At 36.3% G+C, this 20,677-nt stretch overlaps 1 protein-coding gene across 3 annotated transcripts in view; it reads left to right on the top strand.

The window, feature by feature from the left end:
• The first annotated feature begins 1,236 nt into the window (after nt 1-1,236).
• Nucleotides 1,237-20,677, top strand: part of LRBA (LPS responsive beige-like anchor protein) — a 575,445-nt gene continuing 556,004 nt past the window's right edge. Inside the window, exons 1-2 of one of the 3 annotated variants that reach the window (XM_033134087.1) lie at nt 1,237-1,357; nt 1,960-2,383. In XM_033134087.1, the coding sequence (XP_032989978.1) occupies nt 2,168-2,383 (216 nt within the window). In that variant the 5' untranslated portion in view covers nt 1,237-1,357; nt 1,960-2,167. Of the gene's footprint in view, nt 1,358-1,478; nt 1,614-1,959; nt 2,384-20,677 lie in introns of those variants that run through there. The other 2 variants (XM_033134086.1, XM_033134088.1) reach the window with 2 other exon arrangements.

Raw genomic sequence — 20,677 nt, 5'->3', positions numbered from 1 at the left:
AACTCTTTCTCTGGGAAACTATCTCTCAAACCAATATTTTTTTTCTTTTGACTCCTCCATAGTACTTCCTAACTTTTGTTTGACCCCCACTTTTTGCTTCACTTTCATTTTAGGGAACTATGAGTTTTTTAAACATTATTTTTTCAGAAGGCCTTATAACATCAGAGAATACCAGAAAGGGTGAAAAGCCACTTTTCTCTATATTTGTTTGGTTTTCACTAATGCATCCGGAAGAATGCTTTACTGTTAATTGTGGGGGTGGAGGGGAAGGACATATTATGATGATCTGTGCTGGTTTCAATCTTAATTTATCTTTTAAACTAATCTGAGAATGAGTTGAACCTAACTTTCACATTGGAAAATCACGAGAGGGGGAAAAAAAACCCTTCAGAGATCTACAGGCAAAATTAACCCCGCCTCTACGCTATTTGGAGCAGCTGTCTCGGGAATCCTCCCTCCCTTAAAATGTGGGAGAGGTTTGGTGGGGCGGCAGCTGCAAAGCAAGGAATCTTTTCCATTCCTCGTGGACAGGATCCCCCGCCCACCCCCTTTCACACGGTGGCAGCTGTCGGGGCGTCCCAGTGGAAATCTTTTTCGAAGTCTTCGCTGAACGTGGCGGGCGGGCAGCAGCTGAAAGCACTCTTCGGTGGGCACTCTGCTCCTTCGACAAGGACACTGCCTCGCTGGCTCCCTCGCTGCCACCTCGCTGGCTCGTAGTGGTCCCTCAGGTGTCCTCCAAACCCAAGAAGACACCTTGGCAACGTGGGGCGGGTTCCGTCCGCGCCAGGGGGCCCCTACGGGAACCTAACAGAAGGAGCATCAGAATCACCGCCTCAGCACTTGCCAAAGCACCTTCCCAGGTTGGGGGTGGGAGGCAGGGGGAGAGTCGGCTCCTGGAAAAAAAGGTCTTTCCCCGCCGGGCTGGGGACACACCTGGTGCTACTTGAGCAGCGCGCCCACTCGGGTGCCCGCCCTCACACGCGGTCCTGCCAGCAAGTCGGGGCCCAAGCCCTCCCCGGACCCCTTAGGCCACCCGCGCGTCCCCACCCCGCCGCGCGGTGGCCTCCGCCTTCGCTCGCGCAGGCGCACGCCGCGCCTGGCAGCCCTTGGCGCTGTCATGGCGGCGGGGAGCAGCTTCAGTGGGCACTGGGGCAGCCGTGCGATCCGCGGCGGGGCGAGCTGTGCCAGTAGCATCCTCACCACCGCCAGCAGCCTCAGCCGCGGCGTCCGTAGCGCCGGCAGCGGCTGTTTTTGCAAAGGTTGAGCGCAGGGGTGGGGCGGACCAGGAAGCCATAGAGTTCTGTGCAGCCGCGGACTCCCGGGGAGCGGACTAGGGAAACTTGGAGGCTGCGACCAGGTGCACTGACCTCTCTGTCCTCCCTCCTCTCCTCGCCATCTCCACCGGGCATCCCCTCCTTCCTGGCCACGACACACCTGCCCTCCTCTCCCCGTTGAACCTCAGGTGCCTGAGCGGTGATCCACTCCTCCCCCTGGGCCGAGCGTTGAGAATAATCACCGCCCCCTTCCCCCGCCTTTTCCTGCCCTGGATCTCCGCCGCCACCTCCGTCTCGCGGCTCCCTGGCGGGGGGTGAGGACGAGTCCGGAGTATCTGGGTGAGGAGTAACTTTTTACCTCTGTGTGTAGCTTGGGGGCCCCCTCCTTTCCTCCGATCCCACCCCCCCGCCCCTTTCCCAGCGACAGTTTCTCTTTTCGTGCACCTGTGAGGAGAGGTTGCCCTGCGCCTAGAACCTGCGAGAGTGGGGGAGGAGTAAACCTGTTCAGGGGCCTCTTGAACCCGCCTTCACTCGGAACCCAGCTCCTCGAGCCGGGGAGAAGCGGGTGGCTGGGAGTGGGGGCGCTTTAGTAACTTATGTGACGGACGATAACTATTCCCTTCTCCCCCCCAAACACCCTAAAACAAAACCTAGCCTATTTAACGTTTATCTAATCTTCCAATAGGGTTTGGCGTTGTTGTCAGCCTCGGGGAGAGAGATTGGACAAATATTCTCCAAGAGGAGGGCGACGCTAAGGACTTTCCACTTCAACTGCTTTTGGGGGTTCTCCACAACTTGGGAGAGTGACCCTTTTCGTTTTGCGTTGCCTGTGCTTGTCACTAGTGCAGCGATTGCTGTATTCAGAGTGACTCCGAGTTGCTCGTGAACTAGCGATGGCTAGTGAAGACAATGTCCCTTCCCCGCCACCAACAGGTGATGACGGGGGAGGTGGAGGGAAAGGAGAAGAAACCTCTGCTGAAGAGGGTGCATTGTCCCTGAAACCAGGGCTCCCCATCAGGGGCATCAGAATGAAATTTGCCGTGTTGACGGGGTTGGTTGAAGTTGGAGAAGTATCCAATAGGGATATTGTAGAAACTGTCTTTAACCTGGTAAGTAGATAACTATTTTACAAGCATATATTCTTCTCGGTGGGTTGTGGAACAAGACGTTAAAGGGGGAGCCATGTGCTTTACTCAAACTAAGGATCGCTTTTTCCGTGGGTAGAAAATTCTGCAGACCTAAATGCAACAATTTCTTGTATTTTTTAATTTAAGGGGAATTATGTAAACTCAGATGTTCCAGCTTTTCTGAAAGTGAACACATAGATCACGTTTGTGCTGAGAAAATAATTGTTGCCACGGAAGTATTTTGGGGGGTTCCACTGGAGTTTTATTCTGTAATTTTTTACCCCCCTTGGGATGTATAAGTAAGTTTGCATTTCTCTTTGGCATTTTAGATAAGTCCTGGTGACCATTTTTTTTGGACTTGAGAAATAATGTAAATGGTAGTCCTACCTACTCGTTGGAGTCTGCATGTTTGCCATAATTTTTGAACACGAAAGTTTTGTTCATAGGGCTGATGAAAGATTAATTTGCTGCAAAGTTAGCGTTTATTTTAAATTTGGACTAGTTTTATTTTTAGGCATACCTAACAAATGTTAAATTTTGGGATGAATTTAGGGTTAAATAGTGAAAATTGAATGACAATTTGAAAAGAGGATTGTGGCAGATATAGTATAATCTGTATTTCTTTTGTAAATTTATGTCTAGCATTAAAACATATTTGGTCATTAGAAGTTGCTGGTTATACTAGGAGCCATGAATGTTAGTTTTAAAAGATATGTAATACTTTTCCTTTCCCTCTATTCCATTCTTAGAAATGATTATCATTTCTAAGGGGGGTTTTTAGATTTCTTTATTCCAATCTCTGTTGCCCATCAATTTAAACAATACATAGTAAATTTGATCTTAAAATATTTTCCTCTCTACCACCTACTCACCTGTTAGAAGATAACAGATGAGAACAAATAGTAATCGGCAGTAGTCGTAATAATTGCTTAGCACCTTTCCCTGTTGCCTCTATGTTTTCAAGGTTAGACTTATTTTATTTCAGGGTAGTTAATTATTTCCTTCACTAGACCTTTACTAAATAGTCTGGTCACCTACAATACAACTTCTAGAATAAAAAGTGGCTAGATGAAATTCACTTACTTTGGGAATATGAAATCTTTGAATAGAGGGTATTTCTCTACCCTCTGTTTTTTTTGTTTTTTGTTTTTGTCATACACATGTATTTTTAACTATATATTATGGAAATGTTCAAATATGCACAAAAATAGACTAGTATAAGGAACACTGGTATCGATCATCCAGTTTTCAACAATTATCAACATTTTGGATATCTTGTGTGTCTGGGGACTTTAAAAGTTTGTGAATCTCAAGGAGATAAATGGTAAATTGACGTATTCCTTTACCTCAGCGTAGACTTGAAAACTTTCCTTTTCGATTTCTTTTTTTCTTTTTCTAAACCTCATCTATCTTGGATGATAAACAGAAATCTGTGGTAGTGATAGACTCCGTGATGAGTTGTTTTGTGTGTGAAATACAACATTCCTCTGGCAGAAGGAGGATTCCAACTCCTCTGTTCTTTAGAATGTATCCTGTGGATGACCAAACATGAGTCACTTAAAACGTTTTCTCATTAAGGAAAATTCAAATTGTCTAGTAATGGTTTGCTTATATGCTGCCCAGAACTGTAGGCCTGGTAGAGATTTTAAGGTTATTGGTTAAGTTCTTCACAGCTGCTTTTCAGGATAATAGATGTTTGGGTAGAAGGAGAGGGAAAATCTGTTCAGTTACACCTCCTCATCACCATCATTCTCTTCTCATGTAGAGCAGAGAAAGTTGCAGAAATGATTAGATTAGTTCCTCTCTCTTCATTCTCCTGTACATTTCACTCTCCTTCGTGGATATCTAGGGTCTTGGCCAGTCTTTAGAACACCTCGGGAACCGAAATGTTGGGAATCTGGTGAGCTAGTCCATCTCGATGTTAACGCAGCTGCACCTAAATGTTTCCTAATTGATAGTTGTAAGCCCTAGCCTTTAATCTCAAGGAAGGGAATCGTATTAATAATAAGTGATGTTAAAAAGTTACTGCTATTTACTGTGTGAATGGGTCAGGTATTGTACATATATTTTTTAATTCTTCCCTCATGTGGGCACACTTCGTGTTACTGTGCTTTGCTTTATTGTGCTTCACAGGTGTTGCCTTTTCTATAAATTGAAGGTAAGACCCTCCACCAGCAAAAAGATTACAACCCACTTTATTGCAGTGGTCTAGAACCGAACCCACAATGTCTCCTAGATATGCCTGTATCTCACTCTGTAGAAAAGGAAACAGACACTGACAGGGTAAATAGATTGTCTACAATTTGATGATTCTGAGACTGGCCACCTTTCCAGGAATATATCTGCCTCTTGACTTGATGTATAATTGTTTGCTCCCCTAAGCAAGTATTTATAGCTTAGGTATAGCTTTCCCCCAATGTAAGGACACAGAAATCATTGGTGCTGCTAAATGTTAATGGTGAAACCTCCATGATTACATTTCATTTCTTATTTAACTTTCGGATAGCTTTGAAAAAATGGCTTAAAGAAGACCTTAAAAATTAAAACAAAACAAAACACATTTGGTCCTTCAGTTGGCTTTTTTCACTCAGAATGTGAATGCAGAAAGTTGATCATTAACTTTTTTTACTGTCAGTACATTGGATTAAAATTAAAATGAAAAATGGGATGCAGGCAAAAGAATAACATGAAATACTATAGTAAGTAATGAAATACTATGACAACATAAACCCTGTGAACCTTCCATCTAGCTTAACCAGGATATTACCAATATCACTGCATCCTCATGTGTGCTCCTCTTCCATCCTATCTTCACTGGATTTTTCATTAGAAAGTTCAGACTATTATTTATAGCTATCATAACCTTTTCCTGTTTTTCAGGCATTTTATTAAAAGAGATTATGTTCTACTGATTCTTTTTTACTGATTACATGTTACCTACTTTAAATAATAAAGTTTAAAATTAAACGACTTCTCATCCCCCAGAATTGTCCAAATTAGTGGTCGAGCCATATAACTTCAGAGGTCTTTCTGTACGAAGTTCTGCCTCCCAACTTTGCTAATGTGTCTTGACCTTACTCTGTTATAAATTCCTTTGACATTGACCACCTTTGTAATTTGTTTTGCAAATCTGTTTTATAGGTAAGGTTTGATTAATAGTTCACTTGTGTGTTCAAGTGCTTCAAATTTCTGGTTAACTTTTACGTTTTTCTAGTTGCAATTTAAAACCATTTTGTTTTAGTCTGTATGCTAATGTTATTTGTCACACTTTTGGACCCAGAATAATAAATATATTGCCATGTTTTCAGGAGCTTCATGCTGAGTTTAAGGCTTTTTCCATCAGTTATTTAAAGGTAGTCAGTGCTGTTTAATTCAAGATGAATGTTTCTCATGGTCTGGTGACTGATACATGTTTTCATGACTTTTTTTTGCTTAAAAAGTATCAGATTTTAGTTAAAATGTTAAAGCTTAAAAGATGGATTATAATTTTTAATTACAGTATTCCCACATTGTCCGCAGTTTTGCTTTCTGCAGTTTCAGTTATCTGCAGTCAATTGTCCCAAAATAATAAATGGAAAATTCCAGAAATAAGCAATTCGTAAGTTTTAACCCCTCCCACTGTTAGTCGTTCAGTAGCTGTCTCTTTTATTAGTCAGTGTTGCAATGCTTGTGTTCAAGTAACCCTTATTTTACTTAATAAGGGCCTCAAAGTGCAAAAGTAGTTTAAAAAAGTGTGATAGGGAAAAATATAGTATACGATGTTGGACAGTTAAGTTCACGAACTCATCCTGGAAAAAGTTTTACATATGTCATTTCTGAATATCACTACGGTCACCTTCGAAGTACTCCCCTTGGGAAGCTATGGACCAACGCCAGTGCCTAATCCACCCTTCAAAGCAATTGTGGAACTCTTTTTCTGGAGTGGCCATCAGAGCTATTGTATTACCCTTGATGTCCTGAGTGTCATCGAAATGTCTTCCTTTCAATATTTCCTTTATCTTTGGGTAAAGAAAGAAGTCTTTGGGGGGCCAGGTCAGGTGAGTAGAGAGGGTGTTTCAATACAGTTATTTGTTTCCTGGCTAAAAACTCCCTCACAGACACTGCTCTGTGAACTGGTGCATTGTAGATGCAAGAACCATGAATTGTTGGCAAAAAGTTCAGGTCGTCTTAACTTTTTCACGCAGCCTTGTCAGCACTTTCAAATGGTAAACTTGGTTAACTGTCCAGTTGGTACAAATTCATAATGAATAATCCTTCTGATATCAAAAAAAAGTTAGCAACATCGTTGTAACAAAGTTTGCGAACTTAATTGTCAGACCTCTTATGTAGGGTTTGGTACTATCCTTGGTTTCAGTCATCCACTGGGGGTCTTGGGACACATTCCCTGTGGATAAGGTGGGACTACTGTACTGATTATATGGCTTTTGATATAGGTCCTGCTAAATATTAATGGTTTTCATACCTACAGGAGTTGAGCACATCACACAGAGGCTCCGTTTGTATCGACTGTGTGCAGAGGGTGTACTTGTAGACTTAAAGAAGCAGCCGCTATTCCATTCTAGCTGATTGTTGTGCTACAGTAACATGGGCCTAATGGTGTAATATCTTTTGATTTTTCAGGAAGAATTGGAAATCTAGATCTTAGAAAATAACATTTTAAAATAAATTAAAATATTAAAAAGTACTGTGGGGGACATAAACCCGTAAGTAGTTACTTTCCAAGTTTTTATATGAACCTTAATTGAAAAGGTAATCATTGAACATGTTTTTATTCTGATATGTGTATCTGGAATTATTCCCTCCTTAATATCTGCCTTTATGAGTTTAAGGGTTAAGAGTAATCCATTCTAGAAATATACTTGTTAATAGGCTTCCCTCCATATCAATTGGTACTTCAAGTTATAAGTAGTAGAAAACCTGAACTAGTTTTAAACAGTAAAAAGGATTTATAGACTCATTTATCTGGAAGTCCAAAGGTAGGGCAAGACTTACAGAGACTTTAATAATATTAAAGACCAGTTTCTTTCCATTTCTGTTCTGCTTTCTGTGATGTCAGCTTCACTTTGTTACTGTTCCTCTCATGGATGTAGTATGGCTGCCAGTGGCAGTTGGGGCCATAATGTATTTTTGTCCGCATCTCTTGGAAGAGAGCGCCTCTCTGTCCTAACATTCCAAAGAAGAGTGCTGATTGGACCACTGAACCAATGACTGTAGACATTGAAATACACGGATTGGTTGTAGGAAACCAGGACTAACTGCTGTACCTAAGGATGGAATCAGTTTCTCTGAACTACCTGGGCTATATGGGGTGGGGTGGATACACAAATAAAAATCTGGTTAAGACATTGAAAGGGTAGATGGATGTTGGATAGGCAACCAATGATTTCCACTGTTCTTCTTTTCAAATTCATAATTATATAATTGTAATGTTAAAGATATTTATGTAAAGAGGAAAAAATACCATTCATTATCCCAACGCCATGTAGTGATCTTGAACAAGTTTTTGGTTTTTTTTTTTAACTTCTTAGAAGTTTTTTTTTAACTTCTTAGTGTCTTAGTTTCCCCAATGTAGGGAGAACCTACATTGTAGTAAAGATTAAATGAATGAATACTTGTAAAGCAGGTAAAATAATTTCTAGCACATTAAATGTATTATAACTATTTGCTATTGTAATATTTGTAATTTTAGTTATAATCATCATATTCCTACCTTACAATTTTTTTGTTTTTATGTAGCTATTAGCCTTATTAGTTCTGCGGTATATGGTGTAATTCTTGGAATTTATTTAGCCGCCATTGTGATTTTTTTACAAGTGACTTGTTTTTAAACATCTTTATTGTGGTGTAATTTACATTTCATGAAATTCACTTGTTTTAAATATACAATTAAGTGATTTTTAGTACATTTACAGAGTTTTGCAGGCATTATCACAGTCTAATTTTAGAACTTCACATCCTGTGTTCAAGATGTCTTATAAAGTTTTAGCTCTTAAATTTTGGCCTGTGATCCATTTTAAGTTAATTTTTTGTATGCTGTGAGAGAATAGTAAGATAGGGGTCTAAATTCGTAATTTTGTATTTGGATATCCAGTTGTCTTTCTGCTATTTGTTGAAAAGGGTATTGTTTCCCACTGAATTGCCTTGGCATCTTTGTCAAAAATCAGTTGACATAAGAGTAAGGATTTATCTAGATTCTTATTTTTTTTCTATTGATTTATAAGTGTATTCTTATACCACTTCCAAACTGTCTTGATTACTGTAGCTTTGTAGTAAGTTTTGAAATAGGGATGTATGTACTTTTGTCTTCTTTTTCAAGATTATTTTGGCTGTTTTAGGTCCTTTACATTTCCATGTGAATTGTAGGATCAGTTTGTCAATTTCTGTGAAAAAGCAGGCTGGGATTTTTGATGAGGAGGTGGTTGAATGAATCTGTAGATCCCTTTGGGGGAATATTGAGTTTCCCAGTCCACGAATATAGAATGTCTTTTAATTTGTCTTCCTTAATTTATTTCATCAATGTTTTGTAGTTTTCAATGTGGGAGATGAATTTTTTTTGAGTAAATGTTTTCTTGTTTTTTTTTGTCATTAAAATATGTCTGTAGGCATCTTTGTGCACTGAAATTTCTAGAAGAGAAATAAATATTTCAAAGTATATGAACATTTGTATAGATCACAAGTAGATATTGTTAGATTGTTCATTAATGTTGATAATTATAAGAAATTTGGGTAAATTTTAAAATCCTTATAGTTTCTTAGAAGTAATAGAATTGATCATGTAGGCTCCTTCAGGTATACAGTCTTGTTTCCATTAGAATTGGTTCCTTTTAAACTGAAAAATCATTTGGGAGTTGAAAAATCAGATTTTTTTTTTTCTGTTTGTGAATTAATAGAAAAGGAAACTAAGTTTTTCTTTTTTCTCATATTGACCTAGCTGAACTAATCTGTTAGGTTGGTGCAAAAGTAATTGTGGTTTTTGCAATTTTTTTTTTTTAATCTTTTAAACCACAATTACTTGTGTGCCAATCCAAGTATTTTTTATATTATAAAGTGTCTCTTTTTCACACCTGTATTCTTTAAAATATTTTTAATAGTTTTTGTGTATTTGCAAGAAAAATGTCCAGAATACTTAGATAATAAATTGTTTTATTTATCTTTGTACCTCTAGAACTTTTCACAGTGCATAGTACTTCAAAAATGTTTGTTGAGTGAAAATGTCTTAATCTTTTTATCAAATAAATTATAATCATTAGTAAGCCTAATATCTATTTTTATTTTCTGCAAAAGATATGTTGTCAAAACCTCAGTACACATTTCTTTTATTATTTTCTGACTATTTCTTATGAAGATAATTGTCAGGCAGTTTGTATTTTTTATTGTCCAATTTGAGTTACCTCAATATCTGTTTTACCTCAAAGAGGAGCAATTTCATTAATTTATTTTCAAAATAGTCACATAACCTGCTCTTAAAATAATTTTTTCCTCTTACTCAAATATTAGTTCATTAGCTCTCATGTAATGGGATGTACATTTAGAAACTTATTTGTGTGTAGCTTTCTAGTGAGTCTTTGTCTTAAAAGCTGTTGGGACAAAATACGAAGTAAAAAACAAAATAAAGACAACAGTAAAAAAACAAGCTTTTAAGAATACATGGATCCTAACTGACTAATTTCATAAAACACTCTTGGTTTTAGATTTTTAAAGATGATTTTGTGTGTGAATTTGTGTTTGTTTTTTTTTTTTTTTTTCTTAAAGATTTCGTTGGATTGTCCAAGATTAACATATGTAATTGAAATATGCTTTGTGAAGTAGAGAATTTCCTGTCTCTGGAAGTTTTAGAAGATTGCAATTGGGAATTTTGTAGAGTGGATTCTTTCGGTAGGAAATTGGACACCAAATGATTTTTTTTTTCAATCGATGACTTCTAATGTTATATAACTATCTAATGTTCATGCTCTTAAGTTTTGTTGTCTCTATTGCACGTGGGTCTTTGCATTTATTTCTCAGGGTTCTTTTAACCAGACTTATCCCATCAGTTTTTCAGTAATTTATATTCTTTAAAAATTGCAGTTTTAGAGAGAAGTGAAGGGCTGGATTTTCTATATATGTTATAGAAAGATGAAAAACTGATGAAGTCTCGATTAGTTATGTCTTACTACAGATAAATCTATTGCTTCAGAACGGAAAAAGATTTTTTCATAGCCTAATAAGATCTTTGTTTGATGAATTAATGACTTCATTGGTGTGGAATTTTTATTTATAAACTAAATAGTACAGTCATGCTCTACATGACGTTTTGGTCAACAGCAGACCACGTATGTGAGGGTATTCCCATAAGATTATAATGGAGTTGAAAAATTCCTATTGCCTAGTGACCTCATAGCTGTCTTAATGTTGTAGCTCAATGCATTACACAAATAACCATTGTGTTCCAGTTCCCTACTGTATTCAGTACAGTAACATGCTGTACAGGTTTGTAGCCTAGGGCTGTAGAGAAATAAGATTTGTCACCCCAAAATATGTCTCTTTGGCGTAAGGATTATCTTAGGCTGGTTAATTTTAAGAAACAGCAGACATGGGAGAAACTCTGAAAACCAAGTAAAAATTACCCTTTGTAAAAGACATTTACGTTTGTAAGGGAACTTTTCATTTTTAAGGGTGTCTATGAAGAGGGGGGTGCCTCTTATCGATGGGAAGACTTGAAGAAGACTTAAATCTACATAACAACCTTACCCTTGTTTATACCCATGCTTTTCCTGGTAACCACATAACTGATTCCCCATTCCCATCATTTTTTTCCTTTGGTCTTCAGCTGAAGATTGTATTTAAAGTGGTGCCTTCAGCCATTTTGGCGAGTTACTCAGTTTTCTTGGGTTTCTGCTATGTGTATAGGAGGAGGTATACATGTTACTAAACTTTTGTTTTTCTACTAATCTGTCTTTTATTACAGGGATGTCTCAGCCACAAACATAGAAGGATAGAGGGAGAGTCATTTTTTCTTATACCATATACCCGAGGTGTGTGGTAGGTTATACCACCTAGGTTTTTGTAAGCACATTCTTGATTTTGCACAACGACAACATAGCCGAATGACACATTTCTCGGGATGCACTGCATCATTAAGTGGCTCATGACTCTAAATCTTTTAAAGCTATGGGAGTTTTAAATATTTAGGCCTCTGAAGAGGTATTTGGATTTTGTTTCTAGTGAAAACACTTTTTTCATAAAGTAATATAAATATCTTAAATCCTATATGTAATACCTTGTTGAATCCAATCTGTATAATCTTTGAGCTTCAAAATTTGGATAAAAATCATTACATCTTAGAGCTTATAAATACACACATGCATATATAAAAAATTTTTTTAACATGAAGCATTTTAAAAAAAGTATTGATTTAATGCTAAATGAAAAACAAAAAAATTAATCCTGATAGTAATACAGTAGTTTAATCACTTTCAAATGGGATGTCAGCATCTTTTCTAGAAACAAGGGACTCATTTAAAGAATCTCATTGGTATCTAAAATGGAGAAAAAGATTAATTATTCAAGAAAATTATATAAATGTGTTATGAAATGATTAACACCCCCAACTCATTCTCTTAGGTCAAATTGCTGTGAAAATTAATAGACATCAAACAGACATAAAATCTAAAGCATTTCAGAATAATTTCCCTTATTGTGAGGTAGTGCCTGTAGCCAGAAGTGAGTGGGTTATTTTTTTAGTTTACTAAGACATTTGGTGGACTTACGGTTCTTAATCTATTTTCAGGTTTCTTTTTTTTGAGGCGGGGCTTAGGGCGTCAGATTTTATATTCAGTGATGGTGAGATGATCTATGGCTCTCGAGGTAGGGGAAAAATATATTGATAATTGGGATGCTTTTCAGTTGAAGTTAATTATTTTGAGTTATAATAAATACTAGCAATAGCTAAGATTTATTGTGTGCCACGTTCTCTTTGACGTGTGTATTAACACAATTTAATTCTCACGATTCTCACAATTACTAGATAGGTATAGGTACTTGTGCCAAAATGACTTCTGCAAAAAATACCAGGGCTGAAATAACAGGGGTTGGGGGGTAGTTGGGATAGGATTGGGATGGGCCATTCAAAACCTGTGGAACTTGGTAACCAGAATACTAACAAAATCAGTAGTAACCCTAATGAAAATACTAGCAAGGTTAAACCTGTGCTGGTGTTTTCACGTTAGCATCACAGTCTCTTTTGTGGTACTAACTCTGGAGCTTATGCTTCCTTCTTTGAGATGTAGGCCTGTTTGTTTGTTTTTTTGGTTTTTTTTTAGCTTCTTATAAACAACATTTTTATCAGTACTAAAAATCTGATGCAAGGTGTAGCTTTCTTCATTACTTCTTTGTTTTAATGCAGGGGGAAATGTCTTTGCAGTTTCTTCATGTGTACTTGCAGATTGTCAGATAACTAACATGCTGGAAAAAGCACCTTAGTTCTTGCAGTCATTAAACCAGGTACTGTTTGCATTAAAGGAAAGCAATCCTGTAAACATTCAGGTTTTTTCTTAAGATATTTATGTATTGCTAAAGATTTCTCTTTATTTCTGTTGGAGTACATTACATATGAACCAACATGACTTCCACACTATTCCTACATTATTTCTCCTCCTCAGCAATTCTGTAGGAGGTAATTCAAACTAACGATACATGTTATAGCAGAAGAGATTATTCTATTATAATATTCACTTTAGAATTGATGAAACTGAGGCACAGAGAGGATACGTAACTTGTTGCTCAAGTCACTGAGCAAGTAATATTGCTGAGATTCAAACTCAGAGAATATGTAGACTGAGCTCTTAACCACTAAGCCATATATGGTTTATAATTGCAGAAAACGTTAAATGTTAAATATAGTTGACCCTTGAACAACACGAGGTGTAGGAGTGCCAACCCTGCAGCACAGTTAAAAATCCATGTATAGCTTTGATTCCCCAAAAACTTAACTACTAATACCCTACTGTTGATTGGTAGCCTGACTCATAAAACATATTTTATATGTTATATGTATTATATACTGTATTCTTACAATAAAGTAAGCTAGAGAAAAGAATGCTATCAAGAAAATCATAAGGAAGAGAAAATATATTTATAGTATTTATTGAAAAAAGTTCACATATAAGTGGACCCGTGCAGTACAAGTCCGTGTTGTTTAAGAGTCAACTGTAGTGGCTTGAGGCGTCTTTCAATCATGTAATTGGATAGTGACTTTGAGAAGGTATGTGGATTTTTTTGCTGCTTGCCTAACATAACCAAGATCTGTCTTATGGAAGCCATCCCTCCCCATCACTTTACCTACTCTCAAATGCATATTAGGAACAGGGAGGCTTTAATGAATGTGCTACTCAGATTGAATGGAATTAACGACAGTTAATCATTATGCAAGATGCTGGAGTTTGCTTCTTTACTGTCATGGTTAAGATTTAATTGGCTTAGCTTCCAAGACTGAAATGACTTTGTACATTTATCCTATAAGAAAGTTGAATTTTAGTCATCTTCTTTGTGATTTTTATATAGTGACTACATTGAGCAAATTGATAGGAAAGTATGATGCTTTTATTAATCAGTTGTAGAAGAGAATATCAGATGGTGTCTTTAGTATTTGTCAAGATGTGTTAGTGGGCCTCTAATATTCAAACGACCTTCCCTTGAAGTTGATTTATTTCCATGGTAGATTTTTCTGAATAAAGTTACCACATAGTAGTTGTTAATATGTCGTTTTCAACTGATTGTGTCTTCCTGAAGATCAGTGGTCTGTACTAGAATTAGTGTTTTTCTACTCTGACTTTATATACAAATTGAGGAACCAAGATTTTTGTCAGTTAGGATGTGAGGAGGGAAACTGGCATTTTTTGAGGTCCGTATACTTTAAAATAGGTTTTCATACAGTAACACTGGAGGGTTGGAGTAATGTACTTGTACAGTGAACTTGAAATATAATGAATATATACCAAAGTCTGCTGTATTGCAAATATAAAATACCACCGTAAATATGTTAAGACACTTTGAGAGTCTTCTTAATTTATTCAAACTTGTGGTTAGATAACTAACTTAAATTTAGGGTAATTTTGGGGTGTGTGTGTGTGTGTATTTAGCTGGTTCATGGCAGAAATGGAATTTCTTCAGGATTTGGTATGTTAGAGCTAGAGTAAAATACACAAAATAGTTACAGGTACAGAATTCTAGATTTTTAAATACAGTGTATTTTTGTCTTTTTTTTTCTTGAATACTTGTTATGGATAATTTTACAAGAATCTTTTAACTTTTGGTGTTTTCTAGAAATTGTTTTGTCTGATTTTGTCTTTTGTGTATTAGTACAATGGTGTTTTTTTCATTTTTCCTTTAAGCATCCTATTGACTTCCTTTTTTTTTTTTCTTCCCCCTTTCTCCCTATTTCTCCCTCCCTTCTTTGGTCGTGAATCTCACTTAAGCTCTTTTATGGTCTCAGAAAAATTTACCCTTCAGATTCTCAATTTTTTAAAATGTAAGTTAGGGCTGATTCGATCTTACAGGGATTGTTATGTATTAAAACACCTAATCACCACTTATTGTTACCTTGTTTTTCCATCCTTACCATTTATAAGCATCTAACAAAAACTCACATTTTGGAATTTAAAATTTGACCTGTTGTCAGTCAATAAAAAGAAAATAATTTTATGTGGAAAATTTTGAACATACGTAAAAGCGTGTGAGAACTCTTTGCACCCATCAGCCACTTCAGTCATTATCAACATTCTTTCATTCTTTACATGTCTAAATATGTCATTTTAACCAATGACATATGGCTTCTATATGTTTGTTTTCTTTAGCTCCCCATGATTTGTTCTTTGAAATTGTAATACTTTAAGATGACTAAACTTTGGGGATCAGTTTTCTAGGAACTTTAAAGTCAGCTGTCAAAATTTATCTGAAACTGATGAGAGTATCTGTGGTATGTTGGAAGCAGTAGTACTGTGCTCAGTAAAAGGATCCAGTGTGGGCTCTGCTGCTCTGTTTTGAGAGCAGTGGCATTTTGTTTTTTTACTCTACAAATGATTTTGAATTTAAAATTGTCTAGGGTCACCAGGTGTTTATACAGAGAGTATGACTATTTTTTTTCTTTAGTATTTGAGATAGAAGTTTAATCTAATTGAAGATAACCTACTGATTTGGGTTTGATTCTATAGGGACAGTTTTCAATAAGGTGAGTGAACTTACTGAATTGGCTTTTGTCCTATCTGATAGAAATTTATATGCATACTTCTGTAAGTACTTTATCTTCAGTAACCTTAAACATTAGCACAGTTGCTCTGATACATATACTGGCCTATTTTTGTTTTAGCTCTTGTCATTTTTCAAGTGGGGGTGAAATATTCTTAATTGCAAATCATAGTCCCAAGAGACCCTAATCATTGGGACTGTTGCATAATTTAAATTATTAATTTCTATCTGGACATGTCAATTCATTCTATAGATGAAGAAAACCCTTTCCATATAAATGTGAAGACATGAAAATTTGCTATGGAACAAAATATTAAGAATAATTTTGCCTAAGGCCAGTCAAATTTTGACTTGAATGAGAATGTTTTCAGCTAGCTTCTCTGCTCTCTGCTCTCTGGTCCCCCAGGGTATGTTAGTTGATTGGTACATCCTATTATTTTTTCTATCCTTTAGAGGATGGTGGAAATTTCCACAAAGATACCTTTTCTCTCCCTCTACCTATGGCAAGTAGGACTGTTATTCACTCCTCCTACTAACCCTTCTTGGACTGCCTCCTTTTTTCCTTGAAATCTGTATTTTCTTTTCAAACTGGAAGCTTCCTTGGCATTCTAGTTTGAGTAAAAAGCCTGTAAAATCTTTCTTTTCAGTCACTACAAGGTGAATAGATTTCTACTTTGTTTTTCTAATATGTTTGTTACCCTTAGTGGAGAAAAATTATCAGCATGACTTGGGTGACTTTCACCTATTCAGAAAAAATTGCTATAACGTCCACCCCCCCTTTCTTTTAACCATCTTACTGATTTACCGAATCTGCCTGCATTCTATTTCATACCATGTTTTAGCATCCTCTGCTGGTTAAGAAGGAGGCTGAAGGTTGACCAAGTCTATAATATCTCAGGTCTATATGCATATTAGGCTTGGTCTCAGTCATGAATAATGTCATAGATTAGGAAAGAAAACAACAAATTATTTTATTACGTTTGTAATTCTGTAGTGTATAGCATGCAGGTCACTTAGATAACACTGTTTTGGAAAGAATTTTTCTGTCTAGTTTAATTTGTATCTAATAAGTTGATATGAAAGGTTGATTTTTATGTAAAAAGAACTTCAATTAAAATTTGAGAACTTCTAGTTTCTAATCCAGCTATTGTATTTATCAGAAAAACTTTGACTAAGTGTTAAAGATTGCAAAACCAACATTCTTATGTTACTCTTGGTCCTTTTGGGCATTAATAATAAAATCTATTCAATCATAAGATGGTAAAATTGATCTGATTTGTGTGGAGGTTGTAACTATATAAAACAAATTGTAGTCTTTAGAGTTTGAGTCTAAACTTAGATGGAGGTGGTATTTTTCTAAATGTGAAGTGTTTGTTATTCATTGTTTTTTTTTAAAGTAACCTTATATGATCGAAATTACTTTCAGAGGTTCATCTTGTTTCCTAGTAAGTAAACAAAACAAGACAAAAAACGAGATTTGCTTTTCTCTTCATTGTCTTTATAATTACTTGTGAAGTAAATTTGAAACCGTTATCTTTTGTCTTGTATTTAACCTAGTTTAGTTCTTTTTAATGTATAATTTTTAGATTCTGGCTACCTGAAAGCACTATTAACAGACTATGTTCAGTTCCATGTTGTAAATAAGTAAATATGCTTGTGTGACTGTAAAAAAAAAAGGTGCTTTTATACATTTCAAACATACTTAGTTGTAAAATTTATGTATTCAACATATTGGAAAAATTTTGATGTTGGTTTAGGAATTGGATTAGTGAAGAATCACTTGGACTTTTAGTTGTCATTCTTGAGTATCTCATTTTTTTCCACAACAGAATAATATAAAACTATGTCCGTTAAAGTCATGTGGAATTCTAGATTTCAACATGTAATCCATTAAAATTTTGTCTTGGCTATAATGCTAAATGAAAACACTTTAAAATACGACTCACACAGACCCAGCTAACATAAAGTAGTTATATTTGATTAATATCATCCTGGGGCTTATTTCACAAGATTTATTTTAGAAGTAAACATGAGTTTGTTAAAAAGAAAATCCTTTAAAACATAAGCTTTTTTAGATTTACTAAAAAGTTTACTTTCTGAAGAGCAAGATAAATAGCTAGGTATACAAATAAGTGTTAAAGATTTTGATGCTGCTAGGAAGAATGGTTTTATAATTTGTACAATGTAGTTATGCCACCAGTTTTATTATTCCATTTTCTTCTTCCCTTTGCTACTTCTCCTTTTTGCATTTAAGTGCGAATATATTAAAACCAAATCTCTCTTTGTTTCACACACATGGGCACACAGTTTGAAGTCAAGGCACAAAAAAGAAGAAAATGTGCATGCTAACATATGAAGGGAAGTTGTGTTTAGGATGAAATTTGTACCAGGTTACCATTTTAATTTTTTAGTGGAAGATGGCATGTCAGGAAAGAAATTGCATATTTGTTTTGGAATATTAGATATAATAGTAATTGTGGTTTAAAAGGTTACAAATAATTGCAAAAACCACAATTACTTTTGCACCAACCTAATATATAGCAACTCATAACTATTAAGTCATTTAGATTGCAAAAAATGTTCTTATGTATGACTTATTTTTCCCTTTAATTGGATTTTAACAGGTGGAATGTAATTAGCTAGTTTTATTGGCAGGCTCGAGTGTGGTTCTTTGTGGTTCACTCTCATCTTGTGGTTCCGGGAAGTTTGAGCTGCCTTAGAGCTATGTCACGGAGCAGTATAGGAGGTGAGGCCTGTGGCTTTCATTAAGATGTCTTCTCTACAGGTTGGAAAGAGCACGGCATGGTAGGGACTAAATAAATATTTGTTGAATGAATTAATGCATGCATGAATGAAACCATCTTAAGCGTATTTTTGATAGAGAAATGGGCATGACCATACACCTTGTTAAAGTAAGTATCTTGACTATTCATATGATAACTAGTCTGTAGTTCTTGTCCATCAGTAAGGTGGAGCTTTTTGAGAATCCCTGCTACAAATTCAAAATAAAAAGAACCATCATCTGGGTGAAGGTCCTGGGGAAAAAATTCCCACCTGCCTGCTGTTTTGCTCGTTTGCAGCTTTTCAGCATAAAATAATTAGGGACTTTTGCTTTATGGAATACTTTTGTATCATCCAGGTAATAGAATTTCAGATACTTGATTTTAATACATTTTTATTTTAAATGAACTTTATGCAGTGGAGAGATAACTGGTTTTAAACCTAATTCTGACACTTCCAAACTGAACATGACCTCATCCAAATCACTTAATCACTCTGTCTCAATATCCTCATTAATAAATCGGGATAATAAACCTTTCCAACTGACCTGTGCATTGTGTGAGGATTGGATGAGATAATGTAGGTAAAGCACTTCTTAAAATCTGAAGCTACTTGAACGTGAAGTAGCCCTCTTGGCTATCTCCTGACATGGTGGACAAGGTCTTTCTCTTGTAAGAGCATCAGTCCCATCGTGAGGGTCCCACACTCATGACTTACTCCCACCCTAATTACACGTCAACAGCCACTCCTCCAAATACCACCACGTTGAGGGTTAGGGCTTCCACATAAGAATTTTGAGGGACACCAAACATTCCGTCCATAGCAGCTACGCTCTTTATTCAGGGCCTTGAAGTAGTAGTTGTGCAGGGTGTGCTTGGCCAAAGTATTGCTACTGGTGGCTGAAAGCCAGCCCTCTGTGGACTTTAAAGGGATGTCTTTTTTGTATTTAGTGCTCCTAGAGGGGGTGTATTTTGGCAGTATCTCAGCCCAAAGGGGATGCCTTTTTGTAATTCAGTCTACTGTATATATACTTTGCTTTGATATTAAAAGCTGGAGGGTTCTTGGTTTGGCACTGATTTGCTTGTTTTGCTTAACTCCATTTAGACTTAATGGACTTGGGTTTTAAAAGTCTGTGAACTTGGATGAGGCCCATCTAACTGATGCAAATATATAGCTGTCCATATATTATGAAAGAGTTGTTTTTCATTTTCATGAAGTAGATTTGTTTCTTAAATGATGACTAAATTTAATCATTAGAACTTGTTAGTAGGGATTCTGGTTCAGATTCCTTGGTATCTTTTTTTTTTTTTTGTAAAGCATTTATGCATACTGCTTTTGATCCTAGCAAAATTGCATTTTTTAAAAGGGGACAATCATTTCCTAATTTCTTATAAGAAAACATAAATTTGCTGAAAAAGTGATATAAAGTGTATCATACTAAAGGATACTTAGATTTTTAGGACACTAATGCAGCTCCTTGATTTTAGTCATAATAAAACTGTATTTAAATTAAACTATACTAACATACCATGTCAAATTATTTTACGTGCACTGAGTTATTAAAACCTTACTTTCTGATCTCTTAAGAAAATGGTAGAAATATTTGAATTTTATAATTTTCTTCTACATATGTTTTTGGTGGAATCTGATAGTTAATACAAGTCTTTGTGTTTTTATTTCTGGGTATGTAATTGATAATTTATTTTAAATGAAATTCATTTGTTAAATTGTAAATTAATATATTTATGAAATTCAATAATTGCTAACATTTATTGAACACTTGTTGGACAGGCATAGTTTTAAGCATTTTATATGCATTCAATCTTCACAGACTCATGAAGTGGTTTTCCCAACTCGTCCCATAGTATGTATTCCAACACACAGCTAAGAGGGGAAGCCATGATTCAAACCTAGGCATGATTCCTCACTGTGAGCACATTGCCCCCACCCCCAGAACCTCATTTGTTTTAAATTGGCTACATGTATCATAGCCCTTCTTTTCTGTGGGTTTCCTACTCTTCCCCCAAATTATTTTTATGCATTATGTGTGTAGACAGGTGTCATGCGGGAGACATTGCTTGCTTTGCCATTTGTCATGCGAGGCGGCCTGCGGGGTCTCTAGTCCCACTCCCCACATAAGAACCCAGGACATGGCGAGGCCAAAAAGGAGCACCCACGGAGCCATAGGTAGGGGAGTCACACCACTATATTCTCTCTGGCGGCCGGGCGAGGCACATGCAGTAGTAGACACACGATCTGCAGTCTGCCATT

Source organism: Rhinolophus ferrumequinum, chromosome 18, assembly GCF_004115265.2.
Source record: "Rhinolophus ferrumequinum isolate MPI-CBG mRhiFer1 chromosome 18, mRhiFer1_v1.p, whole genome shotgun sequence".
In the NCBI taxonomy this organism is placed as follows: domain Eukaryota; kingdom Metazoa; phylum Chordata; class Mammalia; order Chiroptera; family Rhinolophidae; genus Rhinolophus; species Rhinolophus ferrumequinum.
The sequence above is the reverse complement of the archived record's forward strand: the minus strand, read 5'-3'. Positions and strand labels throughout refer to the sequence as shown.